Source organism: Dicentrarchus labrax, unplaced genomic scaffold, assembly GCF_905237075.1.
Source record: "Dicentrarchus labrax unplaced genomic scaffold, dlabrax2021, whole genome shotgun sequence".
Taxonomy (NCBI): domain Eukaryota; kingdom Metazoa; phylum Chordata; class Actinopteri; family Moronidae; genus Dicentrarchus; species Dicentrarchus labrax.
This window is the reverse complement of record NW_026136715.1, coordinates 8,639,546-8,659,189: the sequence shown is the minus strand read 5'-3', so window position 1 is coordinate 8,659,189 and position 19,644 is coordinate 8,639,546. Positions and strand designations below refer to the sequence as shown.

Genomic DNA, 19,644 nt, shown 5'->3' with positions numbered 1-19,644 from the left:
TCTATTTTATTGTCTGCATCAATTGCTCACTGAAAACATCAAGCACACATTGTGCAACTAGGCAATGTTCAAAAACTATTTGATTCTCTTGAGATGCAACGCAAATGTCAATGCTCAAAAGATAAGCTGGACAACAACAAAGAGATTCTTTCTTTCTTCACTGGTCAGAAATTGATTGACCTGCATTGGATTACAATAATTACTGTGTATGACAGAAATGAAGTGGAATCCTCAATTTCTTAGCTAGACATTTGCTATAATTAATTCTTGTTTAAAGGCAGTTAGAGCAAGAAAAATTAATTTGCTATCCATAGCTTGCAGCTGCAACAATGAGTTCACTTCATCTGAACAACCATGTCTTTGGAAGCTATGATGACAAGCACTGTCAAGCACTGCAGTCTATTTTTGTCCCTTGGGTGATGGTGCCCAATCTTTTTAATTAGAGTAAGAAAATGGGAGGGGTTTGTAATGGTTGTCAACCAACATTTTTCAAATACCTTGCTAATGCCCCATTAGAAGATTTGAACTATTATTTTAGAAACTTTCGGGCCAAAAAAATACATGTGACCAAAGTTGGACATCACCCAGAGTTGATAACTTTAACTTAAATGAATACTTATTAATTATAATCATAATAAACTTACTTTCATTACTGAATACCTCTGTTAATTATACTCTAGATTAACCCTTTGGTCTATGGAATTAGCAAAAATGTCCATCACGATTTTCCAGAACCCATCCTACAAAAGGTAGGTGACTGATAGTAGCTGTGGTCAGAAGGTCATTGGCAGCAAACTAAGAACCTGCTGGTGGACCGCAGGTGAGTGGATGAGGGAAGCTGTCAAGCTGGAGCAGGAGGGTTTTCGGGCTTGGTTGGACTTCTGAAGTAACCAGACAGGCACGGGGGGGTCAGAAGGGCTTCGGCTTTGGCAGTTGCTGAAGTAAACCAGGGCATAAAAAGAGCTTGGGGAGGCCATGCAAAAGGAGTTCTGGCAAACCATTTGACAACTCAGGAAGAGAAAGCCCAGCTTGGCTCAGGCTGTGTTCAGTCAGCAGATCTACTCACCTGGACTGGGGAAAAAGAGATCTTTGAGAGGCTTCTGAATCCGACCAACATGACATCTGTAGAGGAGTCTGAAGAATAGGGGAAGCCTCATACACATTCCTGGCAGAGGTTGCTGAGGTAAGCTCCTTGGCAGCAAGGTGCCAGGTGTGGACGAGATTTGCCCTGATATGGTGAAAACTGTGGACATGATTGACACAGCTCTTCATTGTCACATGGAGGTTGGGGACAGCACCTGTGGAGGGGCAGGCGGGGGGGATGTTTTCCATTTTCAGAAAGGGGGACCAGAGGGTGTGCTCCAATAATCCTGGTATCACACTGCTCAGCCTCCCTGGAAAAGTTTATTTCAGGGTGCCGGAAAGGAGGGTCTGGTCAATTGTTGAACTGCAGATTCAGGAGGAGCAATGTGGATTCTGTCCTTGCTGTCAAACAGTGGACCAGCACATAGCTTGGGGGTTCATGGGAGTTTGACCATACAGTCTACATGTGTTTTGTGGACTTGAAAGGCTTCAGTGTCTCGGGATCTTATTCACTATGAGTAATGAACTTTGGGTAGTGTGCGAAAGAATGAGATTGTGGATATAAGTGGCCAAAATGAGATTCAACTGTAGGGTGGCTCGGCTCTGCCTTAAAGATAGGGTGACAGCTTCGCTAATTGGGAACACAGTATGGTACATTACTCTGAACAGTGTGTCAACTGTATCTACAAGGCAGCTGAACTCACAAGATCATAAAATCATGCGAAAATGCATTTTGCGAGGTGTCAAGCTTTGCACTTGTGTCCAAACCACAGTGGTTCAGACCAGTCAGAGTAGTACTACTGCCGGCTACGGCATGAGCAACGGGTGTGGTTTAATGCCAATTGTGTGTGACGAGTTGTGAGAAATGACCGTTCACTCAAAAACAACAAAGGCAGCTGCTAACGAGGTTAGTTAGTTAAGTTGTTAGTATCAGGTATATCAGAACTCGAAAATATTTCTTAATTGAAAGAAGAGCATAGAGCGGTACTGAAGGCTTTTATGGAGGGGAAAGATTTTCGCTCTTCTCCTAACTTGCTTTAGTAAGAGTTTGACTACGTTATATGGTTTGTCGATCTCCCCCCCAATGACCCACTATGTCAAAATGAACTATGGCCTACCAAAAAAAACTATCTAGTCTGCTCTAAGCACATTAGTTGGAAAAATAGCCTATAATTTCACTAAGAAAGAAATCACAGTGTGCACAAGTAATGAAATTAAATTTTTCCGCCTCTCTTCCTTGAATGAAAGCAAGGCAAAAAAGAAACAATTTGCCTCGATTCAAAGGAATACAACAAGCAAGAGCATACAGTGTGACCTGGAGCTTTCTGGATCATTGTGTTCTTTCAGAATCTGAAGGTTTTGCCTTGATCGAAACTCCTAGAGCACTGATAAAATGATACAGTAGAACGGTTTCATCTTCATTCACATCAATGCTTGTTTTGCACTACTGACAAACCTTCCTGCAGCACATCTTAACATCCACCTTTTTCTCCATCTACCAGCCAGTGAAGCCATGTTTGAGAGGACAAACTCTTAAACATACAGTATGTTTAAACATGGATGGGTTCTGGTATTTCGTCAGATTTTCTGGGAGGATGATGTGTGATAAGACAAAACATCAAAGATGCTATCTTATTAAAGATGTATTAATCCACAGGAACTGTTAGATCAAAAAGATTTGCAGTTGTATTTCTACTCAGATAATGGAAACAAATCAGACACCTGTTGAAAATGTAGTTAAAAAAACAAATTATTGGGTGTGCCATAAAAATATAAAATATGTGTTAGAAATAATAATTCTGTCTGATATGGGTTTTCCCACATTGTTCTCCCTTACCTGATTTAATAATTTTAAATAAGAAAACGTAAAAAGAAAGATTAGATTTCTTGGGTTCGCTCAGTGTTTTACAACAATACACCTGTCACAAAGAATGTGTCAGAACCAGCGAATGCATCATTTTTCTCTTCTTCCCTTCTTTACACCTTCATCACCACAGTGACTATACTTGGTGGTAGGCTAGTGAGAAAGATGGAAGTGGTAAAGTTTTTGGAAAAGCCCCATATATACAGACTTAAACAAATTACATTATGCAGTCTACCTTAGTGGTTCCCAAACTGTAATCTAAGAGGTGACACAATGATTAAAAGGATAAGAAAGGAAAAACAACATTTCTGTTTCACAGAATCATATTTCTCTTTCTCATTTGAAATACTAGATACTCTTCATGCCCATAAAAATCCTTCAAATCCAGTGCTTTATTAGGTCAGAACCTACGAGAAGAGATCTCAAGCACATATTGATTCATTTTAACACGTCCATAGCCGAAAAAGGTCAGGAACCATTGGTCTGTCTGACCTTGCATGTCTTTGGAAAGTGAAGCTGGAGCATTAGAGGAAAGCCAAACATAAAAACATTTGGTTGTTAGCTGGCAAGGCAAACCTCTGACACATCTTGCCATTAATGAGGCAATTGTCTTTGTATAGTCATGTGTAAAAGAAAGAGAAAGAAAGAGTGGTTCAAAGAGAGAGAGAAACATTACAATGAGAGCGGCTGTGACAGCCACAAAAAGAGACAGACCACATATCCATGACTCACTTTGCCAGTATCACACATTTATAGAATAGCTTGCAATATTCAAGCTCCTTAAACATTCAGAGCCTTGTCACCGATGTTAAATTGCCTCTTCTGAGTAAGCAAATACTGTGGGAGCATATAGATAATAACAACAAGACAAACAAACACTATTCATCTATTTAAAACTAACGCTTGTTAAAATAAAGCATCTCTGGTGAGATAAAAAATGGCTGCCACAGACATCTCGCAAGGCATTTAAACAAAACATGATTCCAGTTTATCAACTGCTTTATGTCGTTCTTTTGTTATCTGATCATGATGCACTGTTTACATTATCTTGTCTTGCCACAAGCTTGTGAATGAGACAGTGAAAAAGGCCAAGTGTTTGTTCAGTAACATGGAAGTTAACCTTAATTGAAAGAAATGGTGCAAATAACTTAAATACTATCCCCTTGATGACAGGTAAGCAGATCATTTAAGTTATATATTCATGTAGGATTATTACAAAATGTCAGAGCAATAACAACTCTTCAGTAATTACGAAAACGCACAGTGGGGCCAATTTTCACCAGAGCATACTCATTAGCACACCAAATTGATTAAAGTCACTTTTTCCACATTATGTGTTATTGACATGAGCTATTATTCAGACTCTTACTCTTTCAAGACATTCTTTGATGGTACAGATGAAATGAGGTGCTGTAATACAAATTACCCAATTTCCAAACATTTATTTCCCCTCAAGCTGGGTAGAGTTCAAAATCAGTGGATTTCATTATTCTAAAAAAGCATCAACCTTCAAAGCACAAGGGAACAGACGGATATAGACCATCTACTGAGCTGATGCAAATGATCCTCTACTACAGGGTGTCAGTCTTGTGGTTTGCCTTTAATAAGCTCTTAAAAAAGACTATTTAAAGAAAAGTAGGGGGAGATGACATGCAGCAAATGGCTGCAGGTTGGAATCAAACCTGGGCCACTGTGGTAGGAACATTAATACATAAAGACTAGGGCATCTTGACATTAATAAGCTCTAAACAGAAATTTTGCTTATTTTCAGCTCTGTATCATTACAATGTGGGTTGTGTATACAAATTAACAATGTTTATGTTATGTGAAAGTGAACATTGCTCATTTGCATACAGTATACTGCCCATATTCTAATAGGGATGTCACAAAAACTGATACTAAGTTGATGCCAAAATTCTGAAAACACAACAGTACTTGTTTTTCTACATTACCCTAAGTACTGGAGATGCAATTCTTCCAGACCTGATGGGGCAGCATATAGTGTGTGGAAAGTAGAGTTGTGAATTGTCACTGATCTCCCGATTCGATTACGATTATCATGTCAGCGATTCGATTCGATTCCTCGGTGCATCACGATGCGTCAAATACATTTTTCTATTAAAGCCATATAGGATATTTGACTTGACGGAATGCATTAAGGATACTGTATAGTTCAATATAATACAGTTTTCTATATTACTTCATATGGTTGTTTTCATCCAAAAATACAAGTAGTAAGATATAAACAATCTTTTTTATTTAAGAGTCTGAACACAGCAGACAGCACACACACACACACACACACACACACACACACACACACACACACACACACACACACACACACACTTTTCATAGCTTTTTCATAGCTTTTTAAACATTCTGCAGTGTTTTAATTCTAAATACATTGGATACATAAAACTACAGCACTGAGCACATGGCACTTCCTGAATGTGCAAAACATAACAACCAGTCAGAGACTAAGAGCCAAATATTTTACTGTGTTACTGCAAAGAGCCACATCATACACACTTTTCACACATAGTCCATATAACAGTGCCATGCCATGCCTGTTGTCATCTTTCACCAATACCGACTTTAATGGTGTCAGATTCACACTCCTTACCATCTCACTATCACTAATATAATATACAAACATCCTCCAGCACTGGTGGTGTAGTGGTTAGGATTCGGGGCTCTCACCGCCGCGGCCCTGGTTCGATACATGCTTCAGGTCCAATTCCAAAATAAAAGCCCCTTCACTCTAGCTCTAGCTAGCTAGCTACACGCGAGAGGTATCTTTAGTACAGCTGGTGAGGGAACAGCAGTTACCGATGGCGTCATGGCGGGTGTGATGTTCACATCAATGCCGATCGGACGTGAAGCCGATTAATGTCGGGTGTTAACGACTTTACATAGGTTTTTTGGGCAGTGTGAAAGGGGCTATACACAACACAAAATTCGATATGAACGAAAGAATTTCGACAAATGACGTCAGGTAAATGAGACCCGGATGAGACTAGAGTCTATCATAGGTCTAGATGAAACGGGAGAATGTTGTTTTTCATTTGAATGTTTATGCCGCGGCCGAAAAATTAACGAGCTACATCATTGCGTGATAATCGTTTATGGTCGGCCACTGCATCGATGCAGCATCGTCCTTGTCTGCATCGCGATGCATCGATTATTTGATTCATTTCAACACCTCTAGTGGAAAGCCACGCACTCACCATGACACTGGCCTTTTTAACCCTTCCCTTCCCCCCTTTCCTGACTATCTCCACCTGAGCTATTAAATAAAGGCATAAAAAAAGGCCCCAAAAATATCTTATATGAAATTGTCAGTTTCCCTTTAAGACATTGTCACAAAGAATAAAGAAGTGTCAAATCTGCAATTTCAGCTTCATCACTTGTCTTTCCTGTCTCTGCTTACAAAATATGTAATTTCCAAGGCGGATACATTTGCAATGCTCTGTAATTCACATGCTTTTAAAACGTGGCTACATGTCGCTCAAAAGACTTCTCTGTCACATTGCAAGAATCTAGCTTGTACTCCTGTTGCATTCATTGAGAAAGGAAATCAACACATTAGAATGAAGGAAAAACTGTTCAAATGGGTTGCAGATAAAAGGTTATGCAGTCCACATGGAGTGTCTATATTTACGGAACCCTCCTCATCGCAGTTGCACCAGCACTAAAATCTGTGATTGAACTTTAGTGTGATATTGTGAGTGTTTGTTCTGTTCTTGTCCTGCCAATTCTCTCACAGTTTATTTGAGCTTTAAAAATCAAGTTGTGAGGAGTTCAACTTATGTAGAGGTTACGGATAACTCATTTGTCAGTATTAAACAAAAGGTTACCTTCATTTAGGTTTGTAATTATGACAAGGCATAAGGACAGTTACATAATTATTAATTGGTCATAACTTGCATTTATACCTTAGTTGTTCTTATAGTTTTTAACAAAACCGAATTAACAAGCTAACAAGCAAAATGTGCTGCTGTAAATATATAAATGCATTCAACGTGATGGCTTTTTGTCATTCAACATATATGTCCTTTCACACAACTGTTCCTTACGGCTTCATTCAAACATGACAGCACATTTAGCCACAATGTTCATGCAGACAGAGAACAGCTGTGAGTTAAAAAATGTAATGATAGCAAGGAAGAAGATGTTTTCTGTTCTCTCACAGGCTACACCACTGATGGATTTTAAAACTGATTTTGGCGTTGAAGCCTTGATTAATGACCATCGTCCTTGAGTGCAAGAGACACTCTCCTGCTTCTCACAGTGAATTCACTGATATATTTTGATAATTAGAATGAAAATTAATCCATTTAATTATCAAGTTATTAGAGTGATTTTTTTTCTGCCTGCTTTATACATTCTGTCATTTCAAAAGCGTTAAATGACAGGATGTTAAGATGGGATTCTTGTTTCATTCCTATTAGCTAACATGCTGTATGTAAAGCGTTTTGCTGGATACTGATTTATTAATTGAGTTGGAATAAAAAAGAAATTATAGGGAGTAAGTGCAGATCTGATACTGTGGTTATATGAGGGTTTTTTTAACCTCTTTTTCCCCGGTCACACTATTTTTACTCTTTTAAAAATAGTTTTGCTGATCTGAGAAGAAACTGAACATTGGGTTTTTCACAATAAACTGTTGTCTATTAAACTGATATTAGTTTATTTGTGCATAAGAGATGATGACTGACATACAGAGTGATCTTAAAGGATGGAAGAAGAACTGCATCTCTTTTTGTCTCTCTGCATGTTTAACCTGTGCGCAGCCGCAGACTTTATATTTGATGGTATGCAATTCAGACTTTGTGCCATGTAGAAAGTGATTTGGAAAGGTTACTAAGTATGATCTAGTAAGATCGCCATCTTGACTTACAATAACGATCAGATTAATTTAATGTGATGTACATGTATGTTAATGTACATGTCTGAAAATGGGTGTCTTTCTACTCAAGCTACTTTTAAAGGTTGAAACTTTTTCCAATCTTGCTCTTTAATATTGGTCTGTTCATGCTGTTGGCGTATATTACCTAAAGCAGTAACAATGTCCTGCTCTCACTCTTTCTGGTCATGATATCTAGCAGGGCATTGGATAATAAAAATGATTAAACTGCTAATTGAAACCTTGCATGGCGGTTAACACAGTTTAAAAGCATTAGTACAACCCCAGCTATGATTAATATACACCTGTCATAACTAATTACATTAATATTGAAGAATGATTAGGCCTGTCTTGCTGTGTCTTCCACTCCTCCTCTACCACTCTATCACACTCTGTGCTCTTGATTAATTGATGTGAGGTGGCACGTGACTTTGTGAGGATAAACACTAAGAGATGATACAAGACCAGAGAGCACTCGGAAAAGATTCCCTCGATTATCAAAGCACATTTCCAATGTATGTTTGTATTAAGGGGCCCTTTGCCTATTGCAATTATCTTAAGATCTTTGCATGAGGCCACACAGTATTACAAAGGCTGTTAGCTGCATCGCAAAAGGCAGATTAAGATATATGACACAAAAAGAGTCTTGTGGAATAATCTTGAGTGGGTCTAATCAGTGATCGACAGACCATAATGAGAAAGGCTGCACATGTGACCATTTTGGATTTTGTGAGAGGAGATTCTGTGATTGATGTCTAGAATAAATAGCATATAATTAGTTGTTAACATGCACAATTCAATGCCAATCTCTAAATAAATTAAATAAGGCAAAAAAAGATGGGTTCACAATTGAGTAATCAGGCCTCTTGAAAGGCTATCATTTGCTTGATTTTACACATCTAGCAATCACTGTTCTTACATTTTTGATTGATTGTAGAGCAGCTTTTTTGTTCTGAATATTATGTCATATCAAATATTTTAGTCTTGATTGCCTGTCATGATTGCAATGACTCAGCCAGTAAAACACAGATGGGAACATATATATGTTCAACTAAATTAGTGATCATATTGTTTGCAGTATTTTCAAATTCATCAAGTCAGTCCCAATGGGGCAAAATTTCAATGTGTAATTTTTGTGTTGTTAATGTTTCCTTCTAGACCACGAGCGGATTGGGAAAGATTCATCCTACGAACAAGAGGGGAAGGTTCAGTTTGTGATTGACGCAGTGTACGCCACGGCTCATGCCCTACATAACATGCACAAAGATCTTTGTCCTGGAAAAGTCGGCCTCTGCTCCAAGATGGAAACCATCAACGGCACACTGCTGCTAAAATACATCCGCAATGTCAACTTCACAGGTATGTACTCCTAATTCCACCTAGGTAGGCTCACATAAAGCACAAATTGTTAGTGCTAACCAATTTTGCTACCTTTATTTTAAAACAAAAACAACCAAGTCCCAGTAAGTATTCCGCAAAATGTATATGATATAAGAAATCAGTTTATTTGTACCAAAGCTATCTCAAATAACTATCATTCTGAGGCATTTGTGTGGTGAAATCTGAAGCAAATGTATGTCCTATTTTTGGGTTCACCAACATGCTCATGCAGAGGCTTTGTGAGTATACAGTGGTCTCCAATTATCAGGCTACTGAATGTAAATTACTCTCAGCAAGTATAAGAGGCTGAGATCCGTAGGAGGGTTGACAATCAGCAGCAGAACAGCATGTTTTATCATAGCCGATGATACACAGGAACTGTGCTTTGTGAGATTTCCCGTCTTATCTTGTCAGCATTGAATTGCCCACGCAAAAGATCTCCTGCTTGAAGTGCATTGGCAGTGGAGTTAAAATTGTACAAAAATGAGAGGGGAGAGTTAACAGACAGCACCAGAAAAAACAGGCATCAGTAGTTTTTCAGTGGCTGTCCTAGGTACACTTAAATCCAATTTTTTAGCATTACTGGCAAACAGTGTCCATTTATCTATGGAGACAGAACTAGGTAGGAATTTAATACACTTATGAACACATGGCACAGGTCACATGGCTTTGACCCTTGCATTGTATAAGTAATTCCCTATAAAAGCATCAGCTGAACACCTAAAATGTAACAGAGAGCTGAAGGTTTGACCTCACTTCCTGTCCAAAAAAAGATTTTTAAAAAGTTCAAATGTTCCAGCTTTGTAGCTGTTGTCAGGGATAGTGTTATGGCTGGACCCAGGAGCGGACACACAGACGGGATGAAGGGTTTTAAGGGGCTTTATTAACACACACTGGGAGGGATGAGGGGTGGCCTCGGCCGGAATGGGCTGGAGAATCGGCAGGGAGACTGAAGACACGGAAGCACTGGGGAACCGACCAGAGCCACCAGCATGGACTCAGGGAGAGTGACTGAAGACACAGAGACACAGGAGAGCTGACTCTGGAACCCAAACTGCAGGAGAGTGATCCCTGGAACTCTGGAGCGATAGATCCCTGAAACTCTGGAGCGATAGATCCCTGAAACTCTGGAGCGATAGATCCCTGAAACTCTGGAGCGATAGATCCCTGAAACTCTGGAGAGATAGGATCCCAGGGGAGAGCAGGTACAGGAAAACCACATGGAACTAGCTACTGACTGAGAGGAGGCACAGGCGTACCACCAAGTCTACTGACTACTTATCTGGCCCCCGAATGAAGGGGAGACCGGGGTTTTTGAGGGTTGAGACTAATGAATGATTGAGAGCAGGTGAGACAGCGCACAGGTGAGGTGAATGGAGGCCGCACCCTAATTAGACACACACACACACACACACACACACACACACACACACACACACACACACACACACACACACACACACACACACACACACACACACACACACACACACACACACACACACACGGAAGGAGGAGGAGCAAAGGGAGCAGGAGAGGGGCAGAGCCATGACAGCTGTAAGCTCTGCTAAAATCTCTAAAAACGTTCAGTACAGTCCTGCTGTTATTACTAGCTGCGGTGTGTCAGGTTGCTGGGGATTTGTCTCTTTTGTCCAATATTCTAAATTTGATTATATAATCAAATTGCAAAACAACAAACAAAAAAACCCTTGAAATCCTTTTCTATTCTTTGTAAAAGTGAAATTGAAAATGGAAAACAATTTCATATCTCTTGCCATGTCTGCAAGTAAGATGTACTTTAAAAACTTTGAAATGAAAATGACATGTACAAGAAAAGATACATACACAGGGAGGTCATGGGACCAGCATGTGCATGAATTTAACCTACTGGCTGGTGAAGAAATAATGAAAATGTACACAGAATGGGGTCTTACTTGGTCAGTGTTAGTGGTTAACAACTTGGGCTAATTATATGTCAGATGAGTAGAGGGTCAGAGTGTTCATGCAATCAAGCAGAATGTAATGAGAGCAGTTTGACACTGTCTTAAACCTGCTCTACCCTCACAGATGATTATACAGTAATGGATACATTTATTTGTATGACAATTACAGAGTTGGATCTTTGTGTGAGAGGCAGTCATGCCACTGCAAGTACATGACAGGAATAATTTACAATAAATTACATTAGAAAAATAAAGGAACTTCTGGATGAAGCAAAACACTCGACCATAGTTGTGTTATCAGTGCCTGCCGCATAGCCGAGTGCCCCAAAGAACCAAACTGGAAGTATTTACAGGGGGAAAGCAAGAGATCATGTACTAGCGATTCCTACTGGTTAATGAAGGCCTAACCCTACGTTTTTGGGGAAAGATAGCAAAAGGCCTAGCATGACCAATTTACTTGACAAGGACCTCTAGTGGCTGTATGAATTATGACTCCTGTCTGTCAGGAAAAAAGGATGAACTGACTCAATACAACAATGTTGAGCCAATTCATCCTTAGACCCACAAAACCTTGTAGGGAGGTGGTTGCTGTTGATGGAAGTGTCAACAAATCAACAACAAGTGAGTTTAAGTAGTGAGTGTTTGTTTCATGTTTTCTACCAATGGTCAACACAAATAGTTTTAGTGCCTATAAGCAAATCTTTACCATAGCAGTGGCAGATCAGAAAATGGGGAAATTAGTATTTTTTTAATGGCCATATGTACATGAACAGTACAGACAATCCTGCTAATAGGAGTGTTATGTAGAAGAAATATTATCATGAAGGCATGTGTTAGTCTACAGCCAGTGATACTGGAGAAACTGTACAAAACTGTTAAAGGAAAAGTCAGGATTTGGCATTTATTTTGGCATGGTTTATAGATTTATGTAAGAGAGTTTTATAGTAAAGACAAAGTAGGAAAACAAAGAAACATGAATATGAATTAAGTATGTATGATTTTTTTTAAATAATGCAGTCAACATAACCTTTATTGTTGGGGATAATAAAGGATAACTTGACACTTATGTTTGCAGCAGTTAGCTTTCATCCTTAATGGACACTGAAAGGAAACTCTGCAGCACTCAGCACTGTTTTATTGTATGCCCCATCTTCAAAGTCAAAACATTGTTTACCTGTTCCTGAGTGTGCTTATTACTATGTAAGCAGGTCAGTCCTCATTTGTGTAAAAGAAAAAAAGAAAAAAAAAATGTTTGGAGTTGTATCCTGAAGTCATGTTTAATAGGACTTCAGGATAGTGAAGATCAATTCTCCCAGCATTGGAGTGAGCTTTACTCTGAAATGCTTTAAAGCAGGTTACTGTTACAGAATTAAACTACAGTTCTTTATACATTCCTTTATTCACTGTGTTATATTACTGGAAGGCTTGTCAGCACTAAAGTCATTGGGGTTACAACAGGGATGGCTAGAAAAATCAATGCTGCACATTACCGGAATACTGTCTTGCTTTTAAGAGTCTTTGGGCACAGAGGAATGGAGGATTTAAAAGGTTTGTAGGAAAACAACAGGAATGTCCACATGATCCCAGTGTATTCTGGGAATTGCCTGTAGACATCCATGCTGACTAAAGGAAAGAGGAAACCCAAGCACTACAGATACTGTAGATGAAGTTGATACCTATTGATGCATGGTATTGAGATTGTGATCCCAGTGATGCTGAACGAAACTGCTGCCTGTTATATACAGAAATAGTTCAAACTCAGTGGTCCTTAATGGTATTTTTCCTGAGGACATTTTGTTTTACAAAGTAACCTTGCAAGACATAAACTTGATAGTAAAGCCACATTAAAAGTGTTGTGATTAAAGGGTGGCTGTAACTGGATTCGAACAGTCATTTAAAGCTGTTTTCCTGAGGTTTGATTTAATTTTAGTTTAATTTGGAAGTAAATTCAATCGCATGATCATATATTAAAGATATATGGTGGAGTAATTAGCAGTACATTAATTAAGCCATGTTAAAAGGGTTATGCTGTAGATGTGTAGCACAAATAACAGCCACTGTTTTGCATCTCTCTGTTCAAACCAACACTAACTAGCACCCCAACCTATAATAGGATCTCAAATTATACTGTTGTATAATGCTTAATAATGGATCTTGCCCATCTAGGGAACTAGGAATATTAAGCACAGTACAGCAAATTGTGAGGGTATAATGCAGTTTGAAAGACTAAAGTATTTCTGAGGTCAGTGTCATAAAAGAGGGAACACTGAAAAGATAATTTACCCCAGTGTTGGCCCTTAACTCTGCCCAATTGAATGACTAATTACCATGTAAGGCTCAGCCTCCACTTGGAGTAGAAATAAATTACAGTCTCTGACAGCTTTGAATCTTGGTGTTTTTAAATTATTGCTTTGTATCTATGAAGAGAGTGTGGTAATTATGTTTTCCTTAGCTTGTATCAACAACCCATCAAATAAGTTGAGTTCACTGATGCCACCTCTGTACTTCTAAAGTGAAACTAAAGTTCAGTGGCAAAATCTCTATCTTATTTTGATCAGCATAGTAGATTTCTTATAGCTATGGCTAATGGCTTTTAATGGAGTACATAGTACATTGGTGTTAATTCAGCTCTCAATGCATTAACATAGAGTCCTACACACACACACACACACACAGTTATAAACTACATTTAGAGTTAAAATAACAATTTTATTTACTATTTTATTTTCAGTGCACTTGGGCAGTAGATGGGTTTTCCTAGATTACATTGCTTTCATAACTAAGAGTTATCTTGTGTAGTGTTTCCTCAAAAATATCAGTTGTTTAATAAACAAGCAGTTTGTTATTTTTTGCCAGCTTTGCATGAAACCTGCGATGCCTTTTTGCAAGTTAAGAGGTGAAACTAATCGATTAAGGAAATCAAATTAATAGAAAACATACATCCCACTCAATTCCCTGTATTGCTGAGATGGGCAAGAAAATCTTCATAATTGCACATGAATGCCTGCTGTTGTCTTACACATGCCCTCTAGATAATGCAGCAGGATGATGGTAATGCAATTAAATCCTATGGGTTTTAAACAGACTTCTGATACACACTTATCCGCAGAAGTGAGAAAATAAGTCTTGTCACATAGCTTGACTCACAGGTCTCCAACTCTGACTCAAAGGTTCAAACAACAATCAATACTGTGACCTATTAAGGTGAACAAAACACTCAAATAAATAATTCCCTTTATTCTCATAACAGAACAGAGTGTAGTCAATAGTTGTGTAACATGAACATTTCTCTCCCAAATGCTGGAAAACTGTCCGGGCATGATGTATTTCCCTATTCTTTTGCAGAAAAATGCAGTCAATGATGTAGCACTAGAATCTACTGTACACAACATCCAAATATTGACTGTGAGCAATCCAAAACACATTTCAGTTGCTAAGGGCTTTTTTTTTTTCCAATTCATTTCAACATGTTACAGAACCGCTGAGTATAAGGAGATTGCATCGAAGGGGAAGAAAGCACATTTTATAGGCCCAAATAGACAGAGTTGGGAATGCTATTAATGGTCCTTTCCTCAGAGACGTTCTGTGGTGGTCTCATCACTAAATCTGTGAATCCTCGTTCCCTCATACTACAAATTAATAACAAGTGGTGAGGCTGGAGAGGGGGTTTGTAGGTCTGCGCTGAGAGAGACCTCAAAGTGGTAATCAAAATCAGTGCTGTCGTTCGTTAGCACTCTGAGTGGGGACCTTGTGGATAACAAGCAATGGGGCAATAAGCAGAATGAAGGAGTGTGAAATGATATGGGAACATGAACAGACAGCAGCCCTGGCCCTCCTCAAAGGACCAGGAAAACATGGCTGTCAAGATATATTTTGCTCCCATCATTAACATTATTACAGAATTGGCTTGAAGTCCCCTTGCAGCCTCATTTAATCTCAGAGCATTATGAGAATAATGGCTTGACTTTGTATTGAACAGCACTGGAGTTGAAGCTTTAAGTTTAAATCTATTCCTAAAACTAAAATGATAACAGCAGTAATGTTTTTTTTTTCATCCTCAGGAATTGCTGGCACCCCAGTGGTCTTCAACGTGAATGGAGATGCTCCTGGTCGCTATGAAATCTACCAATACCAGATCACAAATAACACCACAGAATACAAGATCATTGGTCACTGGACAGATCAGCTCCACTTAGATGTATGAATATTTTAAATATTACTTAAAATATGTCTGAAAGATTGTATGCTTAATTTTTCTAATAACTCGACTGACAGATTTTTGTGCTGGTCATTATGCTCAACATCCACATCAGACTGTGACAATCAGCCAAACAGATTCATCAGACACCCCATATTTGGCTGTTACTAATTCAACTCATTTAATCTTGACAAGAAAATCCAAAAAGCACATGGCAATAAAACTACAATCTGTAGCTTCACCAACTGGAGAGATGGGTGTTGTGAACATGAGTCCCATAGATATGTGTTAGAGGAACTCATTGGCATTAGACATATCATAGAATTTGTGACAATTATTTACAAGAAAACATTTGCAATGAAACACAACTTTATCAATTAGGACTATTGTCAACATGGTCTCAAAATATACTTTCTCATGTGTTTATTTTCCTCCAACAGTACCAAAGCCGCCTCTGTACATCTTAACTTACAACCATATTATGTGACATTTACTATACAGCAACTCTAACATTGCCACACATAATAGAGCTTCATTTATTCACCTTCCCATAACTTATCACTGTTATGAAAGATTATTCTGTATGCATCTTGTTTAAGTCAAGTTTTATAGGGCAACAGTCAACATAATAATATTAAGGATGAATCCCCTTCTTTCTGGTTGGCTTTAGAATTTATAAACATACAGGCTAACAAAAGCTTTAGGGCATGTTGTACAGTATTTTCATTTCCATTTCCAGTCACAGCTGGTAGTAGCTCTACAATGTAGTAAAGACACAAAGGACATTTTATTTGCATTAACCTTGTTTTAATTTGCAATCATTACATGATACAGTAATACACCAGTTTCCTTTTCAACATATGCATATGCATGGAGCACATAGTCTGCTGTCATTGCTTTATTTTAAATGTCAAACTTTGAGGGACAATGTGTATGCATATGTTTTGTTGTTATGCATAATTTTTACATGAGCCCCTGGGCATTCTTATTATGTTTACCCACATACGGTGGGTATGCCATTAGATTATCGTAGATATCAAGGTCCTGAGTTACTGCTGTATCGACTTATCAGCATCACCTGCATGGAAGAGACCTCCAAGGAAAATCAAGAATGCCATATGGAGATTTTTTTTAGATGCAAAACCAATCATCTAAACCATCCAGATGTTTATTTGAATAATGAATATAACTGAATATTGCCAATCCCTTTCCACACCCTATTTTACTTAATAAAAGCTTCTCAAGAAAACTGTGGTGTATTAAAAATAAATATCAGTGCAACAGCACAGGCACACGATACTGCACTCCGCTGTGTTAAGACTGCAGTACCACGCAGCTAGACTCTATTTACTTATCTTTTCTCCAGTAAGTGCAACAATCCTTGGAAGTAATTAAACAGCAAAGTTGTTTCCTGTTGAGTTATAATTCAATGAGTTTACACAATGACGTCTTGATAAAAAGACTGCAGCTTTCATGTGGTGAATATCCCATTTACAGTTTGTTCATTCTATCATGCACTTCTGTGTGTGTAAACTAATCTACCAAGTGTTAATTGAATTGTGTCCTCATGCATTATGTAGCATGTTGTTTAATATGTAACTAATGTAACATTATGAAGTAAATTGTGCGAATGTTTTTGCTAAAATGACTTGGCACAGTGTTTATTTACCTTTGGTTTAATACAATAATGTTAGTATAAACTGGTAATTTCTGCAAATTTCTCTCATGTCTTATACGTTTCCCTTCAGACCAATGAGATGCAGTGGCCTGGTGCAACACAAGAAGTCCCCTCCTCTATATGCAGCCAACCCTGCCGTCCGGGGCAGCGCAAGAAGACAGTGAAGGGAATTCCATGTTGCTGGCACTGCGAGAACTGTGATGGTTACCAGTATCAGGCAGACACTTACACCTGTAAGATGTGTCGCTTTGATTTGAGGCCTAATGAGAACCACACTGGCTGTGATCCCATTCCCATTGTCAAACTGGAGTGGAGCTCCCCGTGGGCAGTCATCCCTGTCCTCATCGCTGTCCTGGGCATCATGGCCACTCTGTTTGTGGTTGTCACCTTTGTACGCTACAATGACACACCCATCGTTAAGGCATCAGGTCGAGAACTGAGCTATGTGCTGCTGACAGGGATCTTTCTGTGCTATGCTACAACATTCCTCATGATCTCTACTCCTGATGTGTTTATATGCTCCCTGCGAAGGATTTTCCTGGGCCTGGGTATGAGCATAAGCTATGCAGCACTGCTTACCAAGACAAATCGGATCTACAGGATTTTTGAGCAGGGCAAGATGTCGGTCAGTGCCCCTCGATTCATCTCCCCAGCCTCACAGTTAGTCATCACATTCAGCCTGATATCAGTGCAGCTCCTTGGAGTGTGCATCTGGTTTGGTGTTGACCCATCACAAGCAATCATCGACTACGAGGACCAGCGTACAGCCAATCCTAAAATGGCCCGGGGTGTTCTGAAATGTGATATATCAGACCTGTCCCTCATCTGTCTGCTGGGTTATAGCATGCTGTTGATGGTCACCTGCACAGTTTACGCCATCAAGACCAGAGGGGTTCCCGAGACTTTCAACGAGGCCAAGCCCATCGGCTTCACCATGTACACCACCTGCATCGTATGGCTTGCCTTTATCCCCATCTTCTTTGGGACCTCACAATCAGCAGAAAAGGTAAGTATTCCATGTCAAATGTGGTGCAAATATAAAATAACCAACAAAGTTTTGTCCTATTTTTTTTTACAATTCATTGTTTTAAATCAGATGCTTATGCAGTCAATGAGCTTTCACCGATTGTTCTGTAATTACAAAGAGCACCATGGCAGCTAGTCAACTGAATTCATACATGCATGTCAGATGTCAGTTGTCCAGTTGGAGTTCTTTTACATTTCCTGTGTGCCTCATTGTGAAGAAAATGGCTACTTAAATTATGTTTGTTGTATAGCATCAGCCTCTTGTGTTTGTGGATGCTGCCACTATTCATCATGAGATGATGGGCTTTGTGCTCCACTGTCGGGATTACAAGGCTTTTAGAGTCGACTTGTAAGAATAATTCATTCACCTCAAGTTTGCTTGGATATGTTTTCTTTAATTGTGTTTCTGTGTGTGTGATTGATTCAGCCTCACTGGGTGGGAATACTGAGTAGTCAATCATTGCACATTCATGCACACAGAAATGGATAACGCAGGTTTGTGAAGTAGCATAAAATTACTGTGGCTGTTGATGTTTCTTGTCAGTTGAAAGTGAATCACAAATTACCTCTTACAAGTGCTAATTTTGAGGTTGCTCAACACAGATGTACATTTAAAAAGCAGAGAGTGGAAATGTCAAGCTACTGATCGCAATAGAAGCATCAGTATGGGAATGCCATGGTGCTGCACAATAACAAACTTAATAGCAGCCTTTAAATTGCCAACAGCATAAAAGCGTGTTAAAAGGCAAGGTAAAGTATGCATGGTTGGGGGCAAAGTGATAGTAAAGGCAAATTCACCTATTAAAATATAAATAGTGTTTCTGCCCTTTTTAGGGATGGACACACTTTGTTGTTCTTAATTTAAACAAAATATAGTTGTAGTAAACCAGTAATATTAAGAACAGTTGCTCCAGTAAATGTTTGGTGACTATCATTCTTCCAAATGAGACATTTTACTACAGCAGCCCACTAGTAACTTTAGATACATATAACACATCTATAATCTAAAAATTCAGTCATCTGAACCTTTTCTTACCTCAGTACCAAGCTGCCAAGTAACACAGGAAGTACATTTCATCATGGAGATCAGGAAGAGAGAATTTGGAGAGCAAAACTCTCTGTCTGCCATCCTGCCATTCTTATTTCTGATGTAAAAACGTTTTCCCCAGTAACTACATTACTCCATGCATGGACACACAGCCAGTGAGGAAACAGGCAGCCAGATACGAATAATCTGAAGAGCAGGTGGATAAACTGTGAGGGGAAATCATTCTCTAACAGTTCTTCAAGCCAAAGCCAAATGTCTTGCTATCTTGTATCACAAAGAATGAAGGTCATATCAATTTACACTATCAAATAAAACATTAGACAGTCTAACTGTAGAAGAACACCACAAACTATAAGTGATTACAATAAACACCCTATCACGTTGAATATTTTTCAAAGAAACTATTTACTTTTATTCCCCCAGATGGATTGTATCCTGTTTCATAAAGTTCATATATTCATTAAGTATTTTCCTATATACATGATTAAATATGAATCCATTCTTATTAAGTGTGA

General features: G+C 38.8%; 1 protein-coding gene across 1 annotated transcript in view; it reads left to right on the top strand.

Annotated features, from left to right (window-relative positions):
• LOC127377611 (metabotropic glutamate receptor 4-like) overlaps positions 1-19,644 on the top strand; it is a 169,081-nt gene that overhangs the window by 140,431 nt on the left and 9,006 nt on the right. Inside the window, exons 7-9 of the mRNA XM_051425678.1 lie at positions 9,015-9,215; positions 15,241-15,377; positions 17,126-18,061. Coding sequence (XP_051281638.1) covers positions 9,015-9,215; positions 15,241-15,377; positions 17,126-18,061 — 1,274 coding nt within the window. The remainder of the gene's footprint in view (positions 1-9,014; positions 9,216-15,240; positions 15,378-17,125; positions 18,062-19,644) is intronic.